At 39.1% G+C, this 22,821-nt stretch overlaps 4 protein-coding genes across 10 annotated transcripts in view; 1 reads left to right on the forward strand and 3 right to left on the reverse strand.

Moving 5' to 3' along the window:
• Window positions 1–5,298: 5,298 nt before the first annotated feature.
• rpl18 (ribosomal protein L18) lies at window positions 5,299–9,297 on the reverse strand. The gene is made up of 7 exons (XM_088998427.1): window positions 9,217–9,297; window positions 8,587–8,673; window positions 8,272–8,379; window positions 7,033–7,131; window positions 6,550–6,673; window positions 6,329–6,398; window positions 5,299–5,456 (listed from the first exon to the last, which is right to left on the reverse strand). Exons 1-7 carry the CDS (start codon window positions 9,217–9,219, stop codon window positions 5,381–5,383), a joined length of 567 nt encoding a protein of 188 aa, XP_088854553.1. The 5' UTR covers window positions 9,220–9,297; the 3' UTR covers window positions 5,299–5,380.
• Window positions 9,298–10,151: 854 nt separating this feature from the next.
• On the reverse strand, window positions 10,152–13,483 carry LOC148897231 (mpv17-like protein). The gene is made up of 5 exons (XM_088999242.1): window positions 13,468–13,483; window positions 12,310–12,631; window positions 11,095–11,165; window positions 10,900–10,929; window positions 10,152–10,799 (listed from the first exon to the last, which is right to left on the reverse strand). The coding sequence occupies exons 2-5, from the start codon at window positions 12,620–12,622 to the stop codon at window positions 10,683–10,685; spliced, it is 531 nt and encodes a 176-aa protein (XP_088855368.1). The 5' UTR covers window positions 12,623–12,631; window positions 13,468–13,483; the 3' UTR covers window positions 10,152–10,682.
• A 2,528-nt stretch (window positions 13,484–16,011) lies between these two features.
• On the forward strand, window positions 16,012–17,348 carry c16h19orf85 (chromosome 16 C19orf85 homolog). The gene is made up of 2 exons (XM_088999241.1): window positions 16,012–16,227; window positions 16,312–17,348. The coding sequence occupies exons 1-2, from the start codon at window positions 16,040–16,042 to the stop codon at window positions 16,964–16,966; spliced, it is 843 nt and encodes a 280-aa protein (XP_088855367.1). The 5' UTR covers window positions 16,012–16,039; the 3' UTR covers window positions 16,967–17,348.
• Window positions 17,349–17,500: 152 nt separating this feature from the next.
• Window positions 17,501–22,821, reverse strand: part of myh14 (myosin, heavy chain 14, non-muscle) — a 40,713-nt gene continuing 35,392 nt past the window's right edge. For 5 of the 7 annotated variants that reach the window (XM_088999236.1, XM_088999235.1, XM_088999233.1 and 2 more), the window contains 3 exons: window positions 22,336–22,508; window positions 22,144–22,167; window positions 17,501–21,018 (listed from right to left, as the gene is read on the reverse strand). In XM_088999236.1, coding sequence (XP_088855362.1) covers window positions 20,823–21,018; window positions 22,144–22,167; window positions 22,336–22,508 — 393 coding nt within the window. In that variant the 3' untranslated portion in view covers window positions 17,501–20,822. Of the gene's footprint in view, window positions 21,019–22,143; window positions 22,168–22,331; window positions 22,509–22,821 lie in introns of those variants that run through there. The other 2 variants (XM_088999234.1, XM_088999240.1) reach the window with 2 other exon arrangements.

The following is a 22,821-nucleotide window of genomic DNA, read 5'->3' on the forward strand; positions in this document are numbered from 1 at the left end:
TCCTCCCAACGAAAGAAAATGGCTTCCAATTCGCGCTGGCACAAAATGGCCGCTTCCAGTGTGTTGCTAGGGAAAAAAAAACATCTACAGTTCATTCCGATTTTTTAAAAACTGATCACAATCATGAGGTAAAATCATTAAAAATAAAAAAATAGCATCAAAACTTAGCAGCAACGTCAATAAGCTCCTTTTTTAAATAATTAATTCATTAATTAAAACTGCAGTAAGTTGGGATTGTTGTTGATTTTGATAATAATAGTGTCGGAGTGTCGTCTTATTCTTTTTTTGTGCCTTTTATCTATCTGTCCTCCATCCGGGTAATGGCGGCAGCAGAGAGACAGGCGGACGGAGAGAGTGAGACAGATAAATCCAAATGGACACACAGAAGACTAAAAAAAAAAAAAAAAAAAAAGAAAAACAGGGCCATAAGTCCATGTGGCTCGTTGTCATGGTAAAAAGTCCATCCCTCGCGGACGTCTCGGCGCCTGCGGAAAAGAAAACAGGTCGCTTACGATATTTACAACACAAGAGAAAATGACAAAGAAGTCCAAGATGGCAGCCGCGCCAATGCGTATGTGCAAACCTTGCACATTCCACCGTGACGTCCCTGATCCACTGGTGAAAAGGATGTTTTGATCCTCTCCTCTTTCATCTACAACTGCTTCATACGACAAAGAGGGTGCAGAAAGTGCTTAACATATTCACTGCCATTCACAAATTTATTCGGGAATTGTAAATATGACGTAGAGTAGAGCGCCATTTAGTTTTTTCATGCTTGGGTGCCGATAAAGCACCGGCCATGGCCTCTGGCAGTATTTTTCCCTTCCACAAGGGGGCAGTATTTCCCTTTTTTCATGTTAGTGCTTTGTTCCAGCTTCAGTTGTTGTTAAAGCGCTATAGAAACCAATATGCATTGTATTTTGGACTGCCGCCCCCATTTCAAGCTCATATAACTCCAGACCCATTTCATTTAGGAATTAACTATTTTCTTCTAATGAAAGAAGAGAGACTAAAGTTTCTAACACTGTATTGAATGTTTATGTAGTCGTAAAACTGTTTTGATGGGTTTTATGAATTTATTTATGTATTTTTTATGCATTTATGTATTTGTGTATTTTTGTGTGTATTTTTGTGTGTATTTATGTATTTGTATTTATTTATATATTTATTTATTTAGGTACGTATTTATTTAGGTATCTTTCTGCGCGGCCCGGTACCAAATGACCCACGGACCGGCACCGGTCCGCGGCCCGGGGGTTGGGGACCTCTGCGCTAAGCCACACGGCGAGTCAAAATGCTGAACGTCACCGGAAACTTGCTGACAAGCGAGACAACGAAGCGCATCTGCCCGCAAAGACGGCGGTCACGAGAGTAGATTTTGCAAGCCAAGCAACCATCCCGAGGATATGATGTCATTTCACTTTGATTCAAATTTAACATTTTCAGGAAGTTACTTTTCTAACTTTTCCCTTTGAAAAGGAAATTGGCAAGTACAGTGATACCTCGGCTTACGAACTTAATTGGTTCCCAGACAGTGTGTCAGGCGAAAAGTGTGTATCCCAAAAATTAATTTCCCATAGGAAACCATTAAAATGAGAATAATCCGTTTCCAAGTCCCCATAAAACACAATTTTCTACTTTCTAATTTTCTATTTATAATTGTATTTCATTTACTGTATGTATTCTATTTGTGATTGTATTTTATTTATTATAGTACCTATGCTTGTCTGTGACTGTAAGTGTCCTTGAGCGCTTTGAAAGGCGCTTAAAATGTATTATTATTATTATTATCATCATCTGTTTGTTCAATTATTTATTTTCCTAGCAGGTAATTATTTAATTTTTTGCTACATTTTATTATGTATTTCATTATTTGTGTATTTGTTTGATGTATTTATTTATGTATATGTTGATTTGATTATTTATAGATTTACTGATGACTCAATTAATGCCCTCATTATTTGTAAATGTACATGACATTTGTTGATTGCAAAATGTTACTATGTATTTATTTGTGGGTGCATTTCGTGTACAGTGTATTTATTTATGTATATGTTAAATTGATTATTTATATACTTACTAATTAATTAGTGCAATCGATTCAAGAAGTCCTTCCGTCTCATTTTAAGGCATCAGGTGTGGGAAATGTAGCGTCCCAGAAAAGAGGCAGAAAATGGTGACAAAGCCGTGTAAGGAATTAATCAGCCCGTTTCCACAGGCTGATTAATTCCTTACATGGAGCTTTGTCGCCCTCTTCTTCCTCTTTTTGGTGCAACACGAGATCCCCAGACCAAGCAAGCACAGCAAAATGCATTGACGTGATGGAAGGACTGCTACAATGTGTCCTTTTTTCGATCAGGGGCGTTCCTTCAGAGACGTCACGTACGGACTGGTCACCAACTCAAAAACAAGACTTCCGGAATATTCAGAGCGAATCTTAAAATTTAAAATATAGCTTATATGCGGTGGAATATTTGTAAACATCATTTGAAGCCATTTTACAAATTACGGACACAACTTGTCCGGAGACGTCGGTTGTCCTTTAAGTATTTACTTACTGATAGATTATTTAATGAGTGAATTAAATTCTTGATTGATTATACATGTACACAATATGTGTTGGCTGACGAAAGGACAAGCAAACAAACTTTTCAAGCCAATCTCATGAACGTAAAAAAAGATGTGTGGATGCACTTGAAATGTGAGCTTTTGTCGTCATTGAGAAGATGGCGGTTGAAAGCCGCTTTGATATGTCAAAGTGCAACGCTTGGCACGATGGCTTGCTCAACTACCATTGGAGGTGGTCATCTCTTCCTTTCAACTTTTACGACAGTCAGGAAACATTATGCAAGCCGCCGCGACGCAGACGGCGGAATCAATGCTTGGCCGATGTCCTGTTTTGATAAGGCCGCCCGCCCGCTCTCCCGGCGTTCCAAAAGGAGCAGCTCGGCGGCCATTGTTGCACCCACCTTTGGTCCTTCGAGCAGGGCGTGGACCCGTCCAATAAGAATACAAGCGATGTGGGCTAATTTGGACTCCGACACAATGACGCTGCGACTTGTCAGGGGGGGATATATTTTGATATTTTGGGCATGTGAGGGCAAGCTCTCGCTTTTAATGGATTGTTCGACGTTCAACAACAACATTCATCAAAACCGCATTGCGCAAATTGAGACATTTAGAGTGCCAGACTCATTCTAAACTGCCTCTACCTTTCTTGTCCATCTTGTCCAGGTGGGACAAGATGGCCGCAGCAAAATATTTTTACTTCAATTTTAAAGGACAACCGACGTCTCCGGACAAGTTGCGTCCATATTTTGTAAAATGGCCTCAAATGACTTCTACTGAGCGTATTTTACAAAGATTCCACCACATCTCGCTATATTTTACCTTTTAAGACTCGCGCTGAATATTCCGAAGTCTTGTTTTTGAGTTGGTGACGAGTCCTCACGTGACGTCACTGAAGGAACGCCCCTGACCGAAAAAAAGGACACATTGTAGCAGTCCTTCCATCACATCAATGCATTTTGCTGTACTTGTTTGGTCTGAAAAAGTTGTGTTGCACCAAAAAGAGGCAGAAGAGGTCAACAAAGCTCCGTGTAAGGAATTAATCAGCCCAACATTTCCCCTCAATGTTGCCTCAAAATGGCACGGAATAAATTCTTTAATCGATTGCAAACATGCATCTATGAGCTATCTACCTATCTAACAGGCTATCTAGCTGGCTATATCGCTAGCTATCTATTAGCTATCTATCTAGCTAGCTGGTTAGCTATCTATTAACTAGATTTCTATCTATTTGAGTTATTCCGGGTTGAGTGAACGCGGGCGCGTGTGGCTGCCGCTGCTCACCCGCAGAAGAAATATCCTGTGACTGTAAGTGTCCGAGAGTTTTGAAAGGTGCTTCTAAATGAAATGTATTATTATAATAAAAATGGACTCTGTGTCGATGCTCATGTTCGATAAGATCATGGACTGATTAACTTTCATAATCTTGTCTTCAAGCAAATATTCTCAGTCGGCATCTTCTGGTTGGTCTCTTTTGAAATGCAAATTATGGATTGGTCATCTTCCTCTGGATATTAAAATACAGTCGAGTGTAGTTTTTTGCTGTGTTGGCAAGATATACATTCGCTCTGTACTTGCTGCAGCTACATTCTTTACTGTGTTTTTTTTAATGTGTCTTTGATAAGAATGCCTTTAATGTAGATGTTTTTAACGTATACGTCGTACCGTGATTATGACGTTATTTATGCTTTGTCTTCTTAGCCAGACCAGCCTTTAAGAGTGATTTTGCTTTACGGTTAAAGGTTTAAATTGATTTATTTATTCGTTCAGTGAGAGGATGAGTGATTGTAGTAGTTGTTCCCCTCGTCGAGTGATAAATTATAATTAATATGTGGTGAAAACGGCATCAATCGCGTTAACAATGAAACATTTTTTTTGTACTTTGACGATTGATTATTCTGTAGGAATGTACTCATTTTAAGGGGCAAATTAGCGTAAAATAAAAAACCAAGTGCGCTTTACGTTTGAACTTTAACCGCTGTCGCCGCGCCGATGTTAGCTTGACGGGCTACCGGGCGCTTGGTATGGCGATAGATTCATTCCAAAGTCCGAACTACGACACTCTAAACCACAGGTTGTAATTTATGAATATGACATGGCGATTACTGGCGACTTTGTTTTGACGTTAGCTTAAAAATGCTAAAGTAACGATACGCCAATTGGAAGCTAACCGGCTGCTTGTTGTCTTCGAAACGTCAAAATGATTCGTTGTCAACGTGATACACATTAATAAAAGCCAAAAGAAATATTTGCTAGGCATTTATTATAGGTTGGCGACTAGCTAAAAGATGATAGTCGCATGAAAGTCGGTCAAGTCGTCAGCATGACAAGGCTCGGTTCGAACTTCCCAAAGCGATTTTATTTTTAACAAGGCGAGATTTAGCGATCGTTCCGGTGTGAATTCGAATCGAAACGGAAGCAAACGGACGGCGTCGTACCTCATCTTGTCTGCCGCAGACAGCGGTTGGTTGCCGTGCCAAGCGGTGAGCTCCTGCGCCGCAGGAAGCGCGCACGCCGCTACTCGTGTTGTTGTTGCTCGTCTTGAGCGGCGCAAAGGAAACCCAATGGAGAGATGGCAAATATCGCGACACCTTCCGAGATTATCCAATCATCGTCCACCGTTGTTCACTTCCTGTTTGGACGCGAACGCCTCATTCCAAATGCAAAAGAATTTCCACGCATTTTTTTTGGTGTGTGTGGAGGTGGCACCATATAAGGGGAGGACAGAACACAAAAAAGGAAGTCTCTTTTTGTACTGCCAGTCGTTTTTTTATTTGAATCCGGAAAAACACGGTCAACAAAAGCGGGACTTTTAATTCTTGTAGCCGCGGCTGGCTCGGCGACCACGAGCTCTCTCAAACTTCCTGCCCTTGGATTGAACGTAGGGCCTGGAAAAGAAAAAGGAAAAAAAAGGGTTAGCGACAAAGGTAGCACACGGTTATTAACCTTTGAGTTGAGAGAGCCTATTTTGATAAGTGTCCATTAGAAATCAATTTGGGTGATCTGTTGGCTCGATTCCCATTCACTATTTATCTGTGTGGCCCAGCTATCTTGCTGGGTTTCTGTTGGCTATGGCTTGGCTGGCTAGCAAGCTTTATATCTATTTGAGTTACTTCCGGGTTGAGTGAACACTGGCGCGAATCGCTGCAGCTGCTCACCCATAGGAAAACTGATCCTGTGACTGTGAAGTGACCTTGAGTTTTGAAAGACGCTTAGAAATGAAATGTATTATTATTATTATCTGAAAATATTTGACGCAATTGGAAAGTGACGTTTGTAACAAAGCGGTCAATAATAAGGTCAAGATGAAATTGTCAAAAGTGTCATTTGGCCACCATCGATGGTGTGCGAAAAATTAATTGCATGACAGTTATTACATTGCATTAAACTGTCGTGAAATCTATTTCAATGTTATCTAAAAAAAAACATTGAAAAAAAAGAGCTATTGTGCGTAGTATTGAGATTTAAATGTGCATTTTGGGGGATAACAAAGCTGTTTATGAGGAAGAGTGACTGTAAAGGCTGGCTAGCTAGCTTTCTATCTATTTGAGTTACTTCCGGGTTGAGTGAACGCTGGCGCGTGTGGCTGCCGCTGCTCACCCGCAGAAAAAATATCTTGTGACTGGAAAGTGTCCTATAGAGTTTTGAAAGGCGCTTATAAATGAAATTTATATATTATTATTGTTGTTATTATTATAAGACGTGATCAGAATAAATAATCTCCTTAGAAAGCATAATTAATGAACAAGTGGGCCCATACTTGGTGTGGCTGTGAGGAGTTCCAGGAGCTTTTCCAAAGTGCCTGTAGACCTCTCTGCCCTTACGGGGACCTGAAAAAAAAACCCCTCAGCATTCTCAGGTGTGGTTCCATGAAAAGAAACAAATAAACCTAACAAAACCTTTTTCAAATTGCAATCTTTCAACCCAGCCTAAATCTTGACCTTTGCCAAACACCCAAAAAATGCATCACATAGTCCTTACCAGACAGCAGCACTGTGCCGTGCCCTTTGGGTGTCGCCATAGCCAGCTGGTCAAAGGTCATCACTTGGCCTCCGGCCTGCAGGATCCTGCGACGGACGCCGTCAGTCAACCTCAGAGCGCACACCTTCAGAGAGAAAGAGAGATCAACATCATTTACAAAGAAGACCAAGATGGCGAATTTCGCCATCAACACAATGTTTTCAGACGAAAAAAAGGAGCCAAAATGCATTGTGTGTCGCTTTCTCGGTCAGGGGCGTTCCTGACGTGACGTCACGGAGGGAAATCAACTCAAAAACTAGACTTCCTGAATATTCAGTGCGAGTCTTAAACGGTAAAATATAGCGACATACGGTGGAAATCTTTGTCAAATACGCTCAGTAGAAGTTATTTGAAGTGATTTTACAAATTATGGACATAACTTGTCCGAGGTGTCGGTGGTCCTTTCAAGCTCGGAAGGAGTCGTCCACATCGCTGGCCACTGACCTTAAGCTTGGGCACTTTTTGGATCCTGATATCGTCGGTGATTGTTCCCACGACGACGGCGATTTTGTCATTGCGGCCGCTCAAGTTCATCTTCCTGATCTGGAACCAGACGCAAATAATAATAATCATCATCATCATCATAAATTACATTTTAAGCGCCTTTCAAAGCTCAAGGACACAGTGTGTGTGTTCCTCTAATTCACACATTTCCTTACATTACCATATTCATTATGGATATCAGAATTTTACTCTACCAAATACCAAAACTGGCCCTTTAATAATAATAATATTTCATTTCTAAGCGCCTTTCAAATCTGTCAAAGAGTCTTTAGTCACAGGATATTTTTTCTGCGGGTGAGCAGCGGCAGCCACACGCGCCAGCATTCACTCAAGTAAAAATATATATATATATATATATATATTATTCTGTTATTTTCTGAGTTTACAATTATTTTAAAAAATAATTTGAAAAATGGACACTGCGAATTTACTTATTATGGGACTACTAAAGACTTTCTTGTATTTATTATTATTAATAATAGTAATATTTTTCTCTTATTGTCTGAATTAACAATTATTTTAAAAAAATCATAATTTGAAAAATGGACACTGCAAATTTCCTCATTATGGGACTACTAAAGACTTTCTTGCATTTATTATTATTAATATTATCATTATTATCTTATTTTCTGATTTTACAATTATTATTAAAAACAATGAAAAATGGACACTACAAATTCTGGGACTACTAAAGACGTTCTTGTATTTATTATTATTTTCTGAGTTTACAATTATTTTTAAAAATAATCATTTGAAAAATTGACACTGCAAATTTCCTCATTATGGGACTACTAAAGACGTTACTGTATTTATTATTAATAATATTATTTTCTGAGTTTACAATTATTATTAAAAAACATCATAATTTGAAAAATGGACACTGCAAATTTCCTCATAAAGGGACTACTAAAGATGTTCTTGCATTTATTATTATTATTCTCTTATTTTCTGCGTTTACAATTATTATTTTCTTATTTTACCATTATTAAAAAAAAATCACAATTTGAAAAATGGGACACTGCAAATGTCCTCATTCTGGGACTACTAAAGACATTCTTGTATTTATTAATATTATTATTATGGTCTAATTTTCTAAGTTTACAATTATAATTTAAAAAAAATCATAATTAGAAAAATGGATAGTAAACATTCACTCCTCCTTCAATTTGCAAGACTCACCAGGCGAGAAATGGAAAGGGGAGGCCGGTTGGTCCTGCTCATGAAGAGCCTCTTCAGGATAACTTTGTTGAAAGGCGCATTGGAGCGACGGGCCAGGAACCTGTACAGCTACGATCAAACCACATTGACGACATGTTATCGTCTTCTCGTTCGTGTTAATGTTCGTAAGCTGCGGCATCACTGTACAATCACAATTTGAAATGTCATGATCGCATGGGGGGGTTATCATATGGTGACCGATTGCCATTGATCGCAAGTAACATTTCCTTGGCGATCAATAGATGTTCAATGGACTTTTAACTGTGACGTACATACCTTGACCAGGAGCCTGAGGTAGATATCCTGGCTCTTTGGCTCCTTCCTGTGTACCTTACGGTCTTTGTTATGTCTGATGTCGACTCCCTTTTGGAATCATGAAACACACATGAAATAACAAGTTTACCTTCATTCATGAAATCGATGTTTACTACATGGTACAAACTGAGAACGGTGCTTTTTGAACCCACGATTACAAGACTTTTTTCGCGTTTAACATGCAGTTGAAAAGGAATTTACACGACTGAGATATTTGAACAGGTCGGTGTACACGCTGGCTTTTATGCGCTTGCGGTTAATACGCAAACCTAAAAATGAGGAGTGTAACACCTTAGCCGTCACCAAAACAAGAGACATTTTAATATTGGCCCACATTGTTTTATATATAGAGCTACTTTTCAATGAGTGTTGTGTGTACCGTCAATGATTTAGTCCGGCTAGCTGCTGACACGGAGACGAAGCTAATACGATGAGGAAGGAATTGTACCCAGAAATAATAGTTATATCGCAATGTAAACTGTTGCCACAATCGTTAAATGTCACATTGAAGATGTTGCGCGGTGACAATTAGGAGGATGACCGTGGATAGTCAAGCTGGCGTAGCGTGAAAATTAAACTAATAGCACCTACCATCTTGGACTCGAAGGGAAAAGGGAAAAGGAAGAGCGGAGGTCTCGCGATAAACTGTGGACGGAAATCTCGCGTTTCTGATTGGCCAAAGACATGCGCGACTTTCGGAAACTTGGTGGAATTTTGAATGGCGCCTCTAGTGGTAAAATATAATAATAATAATAATAATAATAATAATAATAATAATAATAATAAATAATAATAATACATTTCATTTATAAGCGCCTTTCAAAATTCGCAAGGACACTTTACAGTCACATAATTTTTTTTGTGAAGGTGAGCAGTGGCCGCCATTCGCGCCAGCGTTCACTCTGCACTGTTCACAGTAACACAGCAGCAGCTAGCTAGGTAGCCGGCTAGGTAGCTGGCTAGTTATCTAGGTAGCTAGCTACATAAACAAATAAATAAAAGATATAAATAAATACATACATAAACAAACAAAATACATAAATCAATAAATAAATATATAGATAGGTAGCTAGCGTAGGTAAGTAGTGGTAGTAGTAGTGGTAGTAGTAGTAGTAGTATTATTAGCATTAGTTTTAGTAGTACTAATAGTAGTATTAGTAGTAGTAGTATTAGTGTTAGCAGTATAATTAGTTTTAGTACTATTAATAGTTGTATTAATAGTAGTAGTAGTAGTAGTAGTAGTAGTATTAGTTGTAGTATTATTGATCTGCCATTTACAAAATAAGTGTTACGACTGCTAATATTAGAATATCTGTCGGTAACATATTTTTCTTGAAAACCCAAACATGAAATATGGTTAAGTATATACAATTCTGCCATTGCCATGGCGATACAACAAAAAATGCATTTATTCTGTGGTTTTTCCCTTTACATGCGTGTTCAAAATCAAACAAAGATGTATTTCATTTTGTTGAAGATTAACTTCTTTAAATGTCATTTAAAAAAGAGACACAAACACGTTATGTAGCAGCATTTCTCCCAAGCTTTTTATAGTTATTATAATCATAATATAACAATACATTTCATTTCTAAGCGCCTTTAAAAACTCTCAAGGTCACTTTACAGTCACAGGATAAGCTTTTATGTGCGTGAGCAGCGGCAGTGTTCACTCTACCCGGAAGTAACTCGAATAGATAGAAAGCTACCTAGCTAGCTTTCAGATAGAAAGCTAATTTCTATTAGCTATCTGGCCAGCCAGCCAGCTAGCCATTAACTATCTACCGGCTATCCAGCTAGCTTTCTATTTATTTGAGTAGCTATTAGATAGCTAATAGACAGCCAACTAGCTAGGCAGATAGCTAACAGACAGCTAGCTAGATTGCTGCACCTATTATTTGACTGTTGTGTGGATTGTTACATTTTTATTTATATTTATATAAATTATATATTATTGTATATATATTACACATTATTTTTGTATTAATACAAATACAAGCTATTAAAATCTTGAAGAAAAAAATTACAAAAGTGCATTGAGTACAAAAGTCGGATAAAATTCATTCCCGTTTATGTTCCTGCTGTCGGAGGTGACACAGGAAAATGGTGAAAACAAGGGACACTCCCCCGAGGAACAGCGTCCGAGCCACGGGGGGAACCAGGGAAAAATTCACAGCCTGGGAAGATGATGATTATGATTAATAAATGGTCATGGGAGGAAAAAAAAACGCTTTCAATCGAACTTTGACGGGCGGTGAGCAACCAATGAGATCTCACCTGCATTGTTGACCAGAATACCACACCAGTCTGAAAAAAGACACAAACCACATTGATTTTATAATAATAATAATAATAATAATAATAATAATAATAATAATAATAATAATAATAATAATAATAATAATAATAATACAATTCATTTATAAGCGCCTTTGAACATTGTACAATTACTAGTAAGATTGGAACACGTACCTTGTAAGAAGTCCAGAATTTTTCTTTCCAATCTTGAAAAAGATTATCTTTGTTTTCGAGTAAACTCAAACCTGAAAGGAGGAAGAAACAACACGTGAATCCATCAATTTTCTATCCTTATCTGTCTTCGGGCAGTCAGAGGTGGGACACCCTGAACCGGTTGGCAGCCAATCGCAGGATGAACTAACACGTGAATAACAAATTGTTTGGATAACTAGTGGAGGATTTTAGACAACATTGCCAGATGACCTCCATGTTCCCAGCGCGCTGTTGCTAGGCAGAATTCACTGAGCGTAACCACAACAAACTTGAAAACGTTTTCTGCCACTCAATGCAATCCTCAAATGTGACAGCAGGGGGGGCCATAACCTCAACAAAGTGTGGACGCCTTAGCATTACAGCGTTGAGGGGACGAGATAGTTCACGTTGGTCTCGTTTATTCAGTTTAGCCAATCGGAATAAAGAAGAAAGATAGATAGATAGATAGATAGATAGATAGATAGATAGATAGATAGATAGATAGATAGATAGATAGATAGATAGATAGATAGATAGATAGATAGATAGATAGATAGATAGATAGATAGATAGATAGATAGATAGATAGATAGATAGATAGATAGATAGATAGATAGATAGATAGATAGATAGATAGATAGATAGATAGATAGATAGATAGATAGATAGATAGATAGATAGATAGATAGATAGATAGATAGATAGATAGATAGATAGATAGATAGATAGATAGATAGATAGATAGATAGATAGATAGATAGATAGATAGATAGATAGATAGATAGATAGATAGATAGATAGATAGATAGATAGATAGATAGATAGATAGATAGATAGATAGATAGATAGATAGATAGATAGATAGATAGATAGATAGATAGATAGATAGATAGATAGATAGATAGATAGATAGATAGATAGATAGATAGATAGATAGATAGATAGATAGATAGATAGATAGATAGATAGATAGATAGATAGATAGATAGATAGATAGATAGATAGATAGATAGATAGATAGATAGATAGATAGATAGATAGATAGATAGATAGATAGATAGATAGATAGATAGATAGATAGATAGATAGATAGATAGATAGATAGATAGATAGATAGATAGATAGATAGATAGATAGATAGATAGATAGATAGATAGATAGATAGATAGATAGATAGATAGATAGATAGCAAGTCACCAATATAAAAGGCGCTGATGGTGAGCGGGGCGGCCACCATCTGATCGAGCACCACCTTGGCCATCACGGCTTTGATCCCGCCCCCAGGCAACCTCCTTTCCAGCCATCGTAGCCACCGGTAGTTAAAGTTGGCGTGGAAACAGAAGCCCACGGCGGCCACGCGGGCCGTCTGGCGCCAGTCCACGCCGGCGGCGGCGTCCCGGCGGACCAACACGCGCTGCTGGAAAAGGTCGGCGCAGGAGAACAGCGCCGTGTAGCCCACCACATTGCAGATGTACGGGTGGGCCCTGAACGCAGCGCGGGCCCTGTTCATGTTGGAAAGCTGACAAACAGTGAAAGGAGACTGAATTGGAATCAAATCCCAGATTTATAATAATAATAATAATAATAATAATAATAATGATAATAAATAATAAATACCACATAAATAATAAATAATAACAATAATAAATAATGATAAAGTAATAATAATAAAGTCATAATAATTAATAAATAAAGAAAATAATACATAAGTAATAAAACATTATATAACAATAAATAACATAAATATAATATAAAATAAATAATAATAATAATACATATCATTTATAAGCACCTTTCAAAACTCAAAGTTACTTTACAGTCACAGGATCAGTGTTTCTGTGGGTGAGCAACGGCAGCCATGTGCGCCAGCGTTCACTCAACCCGGAAGTAACTCAAATAGATAGAAAGCTAGCTAGCTAGCCAATAGATAGCTAATAGGCTATCGGCTGGCTAGCTAGCTGGCTGGCTGTCTATTGGCTATCTAATAGCTAGCTGGCTAATTAGCTGGCTATCTGTTAGCTAGCTAGCTGGCTGTCTATTAGCTATCTAATAGCTAGAGAGCTAACTTTTTATTTGAGTTATTGCGGGTTGAGTGAACGCTGCCGCATGTGGCTGCCGCAGCTCACCCACAGAAAAACTGACCCAGTGACTTAGCTAGCTAGCTAATAGATAACTAATCTAATCGATAGCTAGCTAGCTAATATATAGCAAATAGATAACTAGCTAGGAAGCTAGGAAGCCAGCTAGATAACCAGATAGCTCAACCAACGAGCATAATATTGAAAATAGAGAAAACTAAAATAAATATGTTTAAACTTGATTTGATTGAAGATGTCAAAATTGTACAATCCTCACCGGCTCTGTCGCAACATGGCTCCTCTTCCAAATTCCTTGGCCAAAAGAGACTCCTTGTGGCGACTCTGTTGGCTGAGGAGGAGCTGAAATCAATCTCGGAGGCCCTCCTCACTGGGTCAAAGTTGAACTATTAACCCTGCGATAACATGTTAGCTTGCTACAATAATCTGATAACAACAACAAGAAGGAAAAAAAAAGCAACCTTAAAGCTCACGACAGTTACAAAGTCATTCTATATTATCATCATTCTATACTTGAAAGGATAACCGACACCATTTTTTTGTTTCCTAACTGACAGCAGAAAAACGTTTTGTAGCTTCAAAAAATAGCGAATGTTAAGCAGATTCCTTACTTACAGACAGTGTATTGTCGGTGTTCAAATACCTGACATGTTTCGGCGACTACTTCCGCCTTCGTCAGAGTGTCACGGATGTTGCTGTGACGCGCCATTTTCAGCTGGTGTTGCTATGACTGCTTAACATTAGTTATCAAGTAGACAGGATGAATTTAGTACAACGTTCAAAAAATAGCCAAAACACACAGGATGATATTTTTCGTCAAATGCAAAACACCAATAAAAATGAGTTAAAGTGTCCCAAAACTACTTCAAAATGACCTCGGAGATGGCAAGTTTCAGAAGGTCCCGCCCCCTTGTTCGTTACGTCACGCCAGGATACTCCTTCACAAACTGCCTTGAGATAATGCTAATGAGCTCTTCCTATGAAGGAGTTTCAAGTCGTAAATTGCTTCGGTGATAAAGGAGTTTGCCAAGTCCTAAATTCTGTCCAAGGCCAGATCTCCTAGATGAAGATGACACTTTCATGAGCTGTGTCTGTTGACCTCAGATTGACCCCAGGTTGTCTGTGCTTCAATTGTGTATTCGAGTCACACATGTTGACTAAGCATATAACAGCACGAAACTTTGAAATATGATAACTTCTTATTCTCCATCAAGAGGCTGAAGTGGGGGTACACGAGTATCTGAGTGTTGCGCTATTCTTGAGAAAAAAAATGACAAATTTGAGGATTTTATGCTTCAAAAAGGAGTTTATCGCCTGACCTAAACTCAATCAAAATGGCCACCAAAGCTTGACTGTTGTTATGGCGGCAATATTTTTAACACAAACATGTATTTTAACTTCGCTTCCGCTTTGAGGCGTGAACGCTTTCTCCGCCTCCATTTTGCTCCACTCATGCTAGTTTTATTCCAATCGAGTAATTGCCTCTTTAATGTCCATCGCCTTTGTCCAAAATGGCCGCACCTTAGAAGGTGCTTGCGCGTTTGATGTGATTCAATTAAAGGCACTAGCAACCATGCTAATAGCAACCACCTCTTCCCTCTGAGAATGCGCTAATGAGGACAGCGATTTAAGCGCTTCAATTAAAAAGTACGAAGCGGTTTTGAAGGCTAAGCGGCTTTTTTTTGTGTGTCACACAATGGCCGATGCGTGTCCATGGTTTGACTTTTCCGATAATTGCCCGTTTTGGGTGGAGGACTTGGAGCAAGTGGGATTCTATTCTGGAGGGCGGTTGGAGGTGGGGGGGGGGGGGTGGTCAAAGAAAAGAAAAAGCAAAGGCAATATTTGCGCAGATGTCACTTGACTCGGGTTCGGAAAAACACACACTTCCTCTCACGGTGACGACGGGTGACTTCCACAGGGACAAACTCGAGGAACGAAGACAAGAAAGACAAGACGGGTTTGGATTTTTCACTCATTCACTAATTTATTCGGGAATTGAAAATATGACAGAGTGCACCATTCCCGAATTTGTTCGGGTCTAGTTTTTTTTTCTTGTTTGGGTGTCGATAAAGCGCTAGCCATGGCCACGTTTTTACTTTCTTCTAAAGCAATATGTTCAGCACTTTGTTACAGTTTCAGCTGTTGTTAAAGCGCTATATAAACCAATATGTATGTATTGCATTGTATTTTGGACAGCCACCCTTATTTCAAGCTCATATAACTTCAGACCCATATCATTTAGGAATTAACTATTTTATTCGGATGAATGAAGAGAGTCTAAGTTTTCTTACGCTGCATTGAATGTTTACATAGTCCTGAAACTCTATATTCTACGGGGTCCTGCAATTTGAGTGAAAATGACAAAAACCCATTCCCGAATTTGTTTGGGTTTTATTTTTTCTTGTTTGGGTGTTGATAAATAATAATAATAATAATAATAATAATAATAATCATAATAATAATAATAATCCATTTCGTTTATAAGCACCTTTCAAAACTCTCAAGGACACTTTACAGTCACGTGATTTTAAATCATAAATTTGGAAGTAAATATTCAGGATTTAGTATAATAGCTACAATCCATTATAAGGTTTAAAAATTAAAAATAACACCAAGCGGACAAAACTCATTAGCCTGATGCTAATGCTACTTCTTTTCCTTTCGGCTTTTCCCTTCAAGGAGTCGTCACAGCGAATCAGTGTCCTCCATCTTGAGAGGTCGATTTGCATGTTTGATTTATAATAAAAGTATTATTTTTTCATGTGGACCGTAAAATTAACACAATATCTGCTTGTCAATACCTTTTACGTATAGCGTGTCGCTTGGGTGTGATGTCCGAAGGCACGCAAGCATCCGTGTCGGTACCCCCGGAGCGAGGGGTCCCTCGGGGTCGTGACCTGTACACGTTCGTGACGTCAGCGGCGGGTCACATAATGAGGACCCTCCAGAAGCCCCGCAGGAACCGCCCGTCCAAGCGGCAGGTCAACCACCGCCGTTTCCTGCATAACATGATACAGAGGTGTGTAGATTTGGGGGCGGGGGGCAACTTTGACACTGTTTCTACTATTAAAAGGTTCCGTTTGTCCTTTCACGCCAAAAACAGGAAGTTTGCCGATATCGAAGCGGCGAATCGCCGCCTAGCGACCAGTCTCTACTTGAAGGAGGCGGAGTCAACTGAGTCACGTGATCACTCGGACGTCCGCGACAGTCGAGACGTCCAGGAAGTTGAAAGCAGGACGAAGGAACAGCACAATAAATCCCCAACATGTCCGACAGAAGAAACGTCCTCCCATAAAGACGATTTTGTAGATTTCGCCCCTATTGCTCCTCCCTTCGTTCAACCGCTTTCACCGTTGTCGTTTGACACCGCCCAATTGTTTATGGATAGCCCAGGCGACGCTCACAATTTGGCCGAGAGCGACTGGGAGGACATTATTAATCTGTTCTCTGTGGACGACAGAGCAATTCATCACATGAGTGACTTTTCAGAACTCGAGGATAGAGACGACGACCTGGGCATCCCGGAAGTAGTTCCCGAGTTGCCCAGCTGTCAACACAAGACTACATCAATGGAGGGCGTGGCTCAGTCTTTTTGGGCCCCGCCTCCGGAAGTCTCCCTTCGCCACTTCGCCACACCCCCCCATGAAGATCAATTGACGTTCGCTGACATCCTTTTGGAGAGCGAGTCACCCGAATATGCAACTTTTCACACGCCTTATTACCACGACGTTTACACCCCATTCAAAAAGGACCGTTGATTGTTGTTTTTTTTTATATTGACGTTGTCATATGAATCAGTACGTTGTAACAGAGTTCCAATAAAATGGCCGCCACCTAACAAAACAAAAACACGCAAGACAGTATCAACATGTCAGTGTCAAATATGCTAATATTAATGAATAAAATAAAGATTGTATTGTCAGCAGTGTCTGGACCATCAGTTGGAGAACAAGTTCTAAATGTCGCATTAAAAAAAGAACAGTTGAAAGTTTTTTTTATATTAATGAGGTTGTCGTAAGAATCAATACAATATAACGGAGTTCCAATAAAATGGTTTAAAAACGTTTGTCCTGTCATCTGTTTGAGAACAAGTTTTAAAGGTTGTCATTGTACAAATATTTCAAAAATATTTTTACCTGTTGAAAAAAATAAATTAGAATAAAGACCTCAGTTGCAATTTAAACTACTGTCAACAGTGTATACAATTCAAATAAATTATCCATTTGTGGTACTTTGTGTGAGTGTGTGTGTGTGTGTGTGTGTGAAAAAGAAAGCACACCAATACAGCAAAGTGAAAACAAAGAACATATATTAAAAGTGGACCCCGGACAGATGTCTTATTGTACAGCATCATAAACAAAACAAAACAATGTTTCAAGTTGCACAAACCATAAAAGCGAGAAAATTAGAAGCAAAAATACTTTTTTTTTGAGAATCAACCAAACTGAACTTTTGTGATATTCCATAATCAAATTTTTGGGACAATCGATACTGATATGGACGATTTTACCCACCGTGGTGTGCAAGGTGCAGTCATTACGCAACACACAGGCCATTTGCATATTGCGAGAAAGAAGCACATAAAAACAAACACATAGATTGAAAACAGTGTTTTTTTATGGTTAGGTCCAGCTATTTGGAGAATTTTGATCATTTTCTTTTCCCACACCGTCATAAGGAGATATTAAATAAAACGTTCCGAATTTATGGTTACTGTAAAAATGCAACTGTTGACTTTTTGAAAGGGAATATTGCAGTCACACATCAAATATTTTGTGGTTGGCGTGTCAAGGCAAAAACAAAACAAGTTAATCGACGATTAGCTAAAATGTAATTCATTCGTTTGGCGCGTGTGCGGGGGTCTCATTTGTAGTAACACCATTGTTGCTTATGCCAGCTTTACACAGATCTAACGCCAACTTCGATTAAAAACGATCCAGTGCATCCTTCATTTTTGGTAAACATAACGACAGGTCAGTGTATATACCTTCTCCACATTCAAAAACAATTCCAGAGACATTTTGAGCGTGAAAAGAAAAGCGATTTTTTGGCATCTTGTAAGCGTTCCGGTGTCTGATGCTAACGTTAGCTTCGTTTAGCTTAAGATGTCACGGATGTCACGACACGGATGTCACGACAACGAAAGTCAATTTCAGGTCATTTTTTTAAAAAAGAAAAGTATTTTTACACTATTTGATCTGATTTAAAGTTTCATGATGTCAACGGCAGGTTTTTATGACACGTTTAGCTTCAAGTTTAGGAGTTTGAGCAGCGTGGTGAGGCAGAAAAGGTCATTACGTTTGTTAAAGGGCCACCATTTTATTTTCATATATTTACCTTGACAGTTAATTTCATGGCAGCGGCTTGTAATAAAAAAAAACTAATTTGTACAGTGATACCTTGGCTTACAAACTTAATTAGTTCCCAGACAGAGTGTATAGGGCGAAAAGTGTGTCTCCCAAAAATTAATTTCCCACAGGAAACCATTAAAATGAGAATAATCCGTTCTCAGGTCCTCATAAAACATAATTTTCTACTTTCTAATTTTCCAAGCTTTAAAACTACACAAAATATAACTTATCTTATGTCTAATAAATGTGCGTTCTTGACCAATCACGTGGCTTTAACCGAAGACTGGGGGGGCGGGGAATAGAGGACAAAAACAGTGGGCTGCCATTTTGTTGTTAGAAGAACGGACTAACATCACTCATTGAGGCAGCTCCGTGTACGAAAAAAAGTTTGTTTGCCAAGGTAAAATTTTCATAAATTTAACGTTCGTAAACTGAAAAGTTCGTAAGCCAATGGGTTCGTAAACCGAGGTATCACTGAATTGCCTCCATTTTTTCTTTTCAACTCAACCCAGCAGCAGTCATTTACGCTTCAAATGTAACGTAGAAAACAATACGAAGACTACGTTGCGTAAGTTCCTCATAAAATTCCACATTTTAAATACAAACAAAAAAAAAGTTTTTGCTTTGGATTAAAAGACGTTAAGAGTAGAAAACCGCCTCCCCTTGCGACACAGTAAATGTTTGTACAGTAAAAAGAAGAAAGAATCAATATCTTTAGCTTTATATAAATTAAAAAGAAATTCAAACAAACCATGTGAGAGTTTTTGATGAATAAATTACACCTGCTGCTAACGACTCACCCCATTTTCACGGGAGCTAGCATTTGCTAGCTACTTGTTCACAGGTGGGTGTTAGCTGCTAGCAAATTAGCCCCAACTCCCTTACAAAGACCGGTCACTATGCAAATCGGCCCTTGTAAAAAAAAAAAATAATAAATCACGGCGTGACGGGTACATTTTTAAACAAATATCTGGTTTATGCAAATGAGATGGTCTAATTGGTCACTATGTGGCAGCCATTTTATTTTTGTCACAGGGACATCAGGGGTGGGCAACATGTGGCTGGTGAGCTACGCGTGAGCCCTCTGTGCATATTAACGTATTCACTGCCATTCATGAATTTATTCGGGAATTGAAAATATGACATAGAGCGCCATTTGCGTAATTAGTTCGGGTTTTGTTTTTTTAAAGCTTGGGTGTTGATAAAGCGCTGGCCATGGCCTCTAGCAATGTTTTTTTTCTTTTCCACAAGGGGGCAGCATTTCCCTTTTGTCCATGTTAGCGCTTTGTTCCAGCTTCAGTTGTTGTTAAAGCGCTACATAAATCAACATGTATGTATTGCATTGTATTTTGGATAGTCGCCCCATTTCAAGCGCAGATAACCCCAGACCCATATAACTTAGGAAGTAACTTTGTTTTCTGATGAAAGAGCATCTAAGGTTTCCAACGCTGTATTGAATGTTTATGTAGTCATAAAACTCAATATTCTGTGGGTCCTGGAATTCGACTGTCCCCATTTCAAACTCAGATAACTCCAGACCCGCATAAATTAGGAGTTAACTGTTTTTTTTTTTTTTTCTGATGAAAGAAGAGAGTCTAAGGTTTCTAACGCTGCATTGAATGTTTATGTAGTCCTAAAAGTCAATATTCTGTGGCTCCTGGAATTCGACCACCCCCATTTCAAGCTGAGATAACTCCAGACCCATATAACTTGGGAATTAACTGTTTTTTTCTGATGAAAGAAGAGCATCTAGTGGTTTTAAATGATGTATTGAATGTTTATGTAGTTAAAAACTTAATATTCTGTGGGTTCTTGAAATTCAACCACCCCCATTTCAAGCTCAGATAATTCCAGACCCATATAATTTAGGAATTAACTGTTAACCCTGGCACTGAAGTGGACACATTTTTGCACTCGTCTGAGTTAAAAATGAAAAAAAAAGAGACATCTAAATTGAAGGAGGCTTTCATCATTAAATAATCAATGAAATAATATGTCCCAGGGTACGAAAAGGTTGCCCACCCATGATGTGCATAACAGTGTTTTTATTTGTCCATCTCGACGCTGCGCAGCCCATCCAAAACTAAAGTTTTAAACTGCATCATGATGTCATTTAGAATGTTACACGTTGCCTGTAAGGTTAAAAACAAACAAAAAAAAATCATAAAATCTCTTTAGCTTGCATGTGTTGAAAGGGGGGCAATTCATTGACTATATCCTAAACTCATGTTTTGTTTTTTTGTATGTGTTTACGTGCGGTAGCTCATTGGTGCAGATTATTGACGCTGTAGGGCGGCGGGTTGGGGTCCAGGTTGTTCTCAGAGGACGGCGTGGGCGTCCGGGGGGGTCCCAGCGAAGGCGTGGGCGAGGCGGGAGGCTCCTCCGAATCCGAGTTCTCCAACGAGTAGTCGTCCACCAGAGCTCGCCGTCCGCGGATCGTCAGCGTCAACGGAGCGCGTCTGCACAAGCGGAGGAATTACAAGTCGTTTGTCCTCATGAAGAACTAAAATGTACAAGATGGTTAGCCCAGTGGGATGAAATAATTGCTATCTATTAGCTAACTGACCGGCTAGCTAGCTATCTATTGGTTATATAGCTAGCGGTCTAGCTGGCTATCTATTTGCTGTTTATTAGCTTTCTATTAGCTATCTATTAGCTAACTGGCCGGCTAGCTTGCTAGCTATCTATTAGTTATATAGCTAGCTGTCTATCTATTTGCTATATATTAGCTGTCTTTTAGCTATATATTTGCTATCTACTAGCTGACTGGCTGGCTAGCTAGAGCTAGCTATCTGGCTATTTATTAGTTATATAGGTAGCTGTCTAGCTGGCTATCTATTAGCTCACTGGCTGGCTGGATCTATTAGTTATATAGCTAGTTGTCTTGCTGGCTATCTATTAGCTAACTGGCTGGCTAGCTAGCTATCTGGCTGGCTATCTATTAGTTAAATACATAGTTGTCTCGCTGGCTATCTATTGGCTATCTATTCGCTAGCTCGTTTTCCATCTATTTACTTCCGAGTTGAGTGAACGCGGGCGCATGTATAACTAGCTGTCTAGCTGGCTATCTACAGTATTTGCTTTCTATTTGCTGTCTATTTGCTATGTATTAGCTATCTGGCTGGCTATCTATTATTATATAATAATAATAATGATAGTACATTTCATTTATAAGCGCCTTTCAAAACTCTCAAGGACACTTTACAGTCACAGAATATTTTTTCTGCGGGTGAGCAGCGGTAGCCACGTGCGGCAGCGTTCACTCAACCCGGAAGTAAAGCTAGTTGTCTCGCTGTCTATCTATTAGCTAGCTAGCTTTCCATCTATTTACTTCCGGGTTGAGTGAACGCTGGCGCGTATGGCTGCCGCTGCTCACCCGCAGAAAAACGTCTCCTTGAGAGTTTTGAAAGACGCTTATAAATGAAATGTATTTATTATTATTAGTATTATTATTATTATTATTAAATGAGAGAATGTTAAACACACGAATGATGGGAAAATATGGTTGACATAAACACACTCGCAGGAACAGGAAGTGACATGGGGACAGAAAAGGAAGTGGAAAAAAAAACACAATGACCTACTGTTCTGGTCTCCATTCAGGGACGCTGAAGTGTTGGTGTGACGTGGACAGATGGCAACAGATGAGACAGGGTTAGATGAACACAAACGGACGCCACGGAAACAAAAGCAAAAAACAAGTCAAATGATGGTCAATGGTCAAACGTGAAGCGGCTCGGGAGGCGGTTGGGGGAGGGCGGTTCTGCCGCTTCTACCTGAGCTGGTTGCGCAGGGTGGTGATCTCGCGCATTCGGCTTTGGCTGTTTTCCGTCAGTTCTTCCAGTTCTCGTTGCAACTTCCTCTTTTGAGCGTTGGAGCGAGAGTTTTCTTCCTCAACCTCTTCCAGCTGACGCTTCAGCTGGCGCAGGCGCACCATCGACTTATCAAGCTACGGATCACAGTTGAAATCAATTGAGAGGCAAATATATAATAATAATAATAATAATAATAATAATAACAACAACAACAACAACAACACATTTCATTTCTAAGCACCTTTCAAAACTCTCAAGATCACTTTACAGTCACAGAATAAGCTTTTCTGTGGATGAGCAGCGGCAGCCACACGCGCCAGCGTTCACTCAACCCGGAAGTAAATAGATGTAAACCTAGCTAGCCAGCTAGTAGATAGCTAATAAATAGCCTAAAGATAGCTAGTGAGATAGCTAGCTATCTAGCCAGCTAGATAGTTAGTTAGCTAA

The sequence above is a fragment of the Hippocampus bargibanti genome, linkage group LG06 (assembly GCF_051943395.1).
Source record: "Hippocampus bargibanti isolate YZ-2025 linkage group LG06, ASM5194339v1, whole genome shotgun sequence".
In the NCBI taxonomy this organism is placed as follows: domain Eukaryota; kingdom Metazoa; phylum Chordata; class Actinopteri; order Syngnathiformes; family Syngnathidae; genus Hippocampus; species Hippocampus bargibanti.

What these genes read in the sequence shown, in the direction of transcription:
- rpl18 (XM_088998427.1), bottom strand. An exon ending in ACCTCAGGCTCCTGGTCAAG is followed by an intron (nt 8,380 to 8,586) that starts GTATGTACGTCA and finishes GTTTGATCGTAG; the next exon opens with CTGTACAGGTTCCTGGCCCG. An exon ending in ACTCCTCACAGCCACACCAA is followed by an intron (nt 5,457 to 6,328) that starts GTATGGGCCCAC and finishes TTTCTTTTCCAG; the next exon opens with GCCCTACGTTCAATCCAAGG.
- LOC148897231 (XM_088999242.1), bottom strand. Translation starts at nt 12,622, where the DNA reads ATGAACAGGGCCCGCGCTGCGTTCAGGGCCCACCCGTACATCTGCAAT. An exon ending in CATCAGCGCCTTTTATATTG is followed by an intron (nt 11,166 to 12,309) that starts GTGACTTGCTAT and finishes TCCTCCTTTCAG; the next exon opens with GTTTGAGTTTACTCGAAAAC. An exon ending in TATTCTGGTCAACAATGCAG is followed by an intron (nt 10,800 to 10,899) that starts GTGAGATCTCAT and finishes TCATCTTCCCAG; the next exon opens with GCTGTGAATTTTTCCCTGGT.
- c16h19orf85 (XM_088999241.1), top strand. Translation starts at nt 16,040, where the DNA reads ATGTCCGAAGGCACGCAAGCATCCGTGTCGGTACCCCCGGAGCGAGGG. An exon ending in CTGCATAACATGATACAGAG is followed by an intron (nt 16,228 to 16,311) that starts GTGTGTAGATTT and finishes CGCCAAAAACAG; the next exon opens with GAAGTTTGCCGATATCGAAG.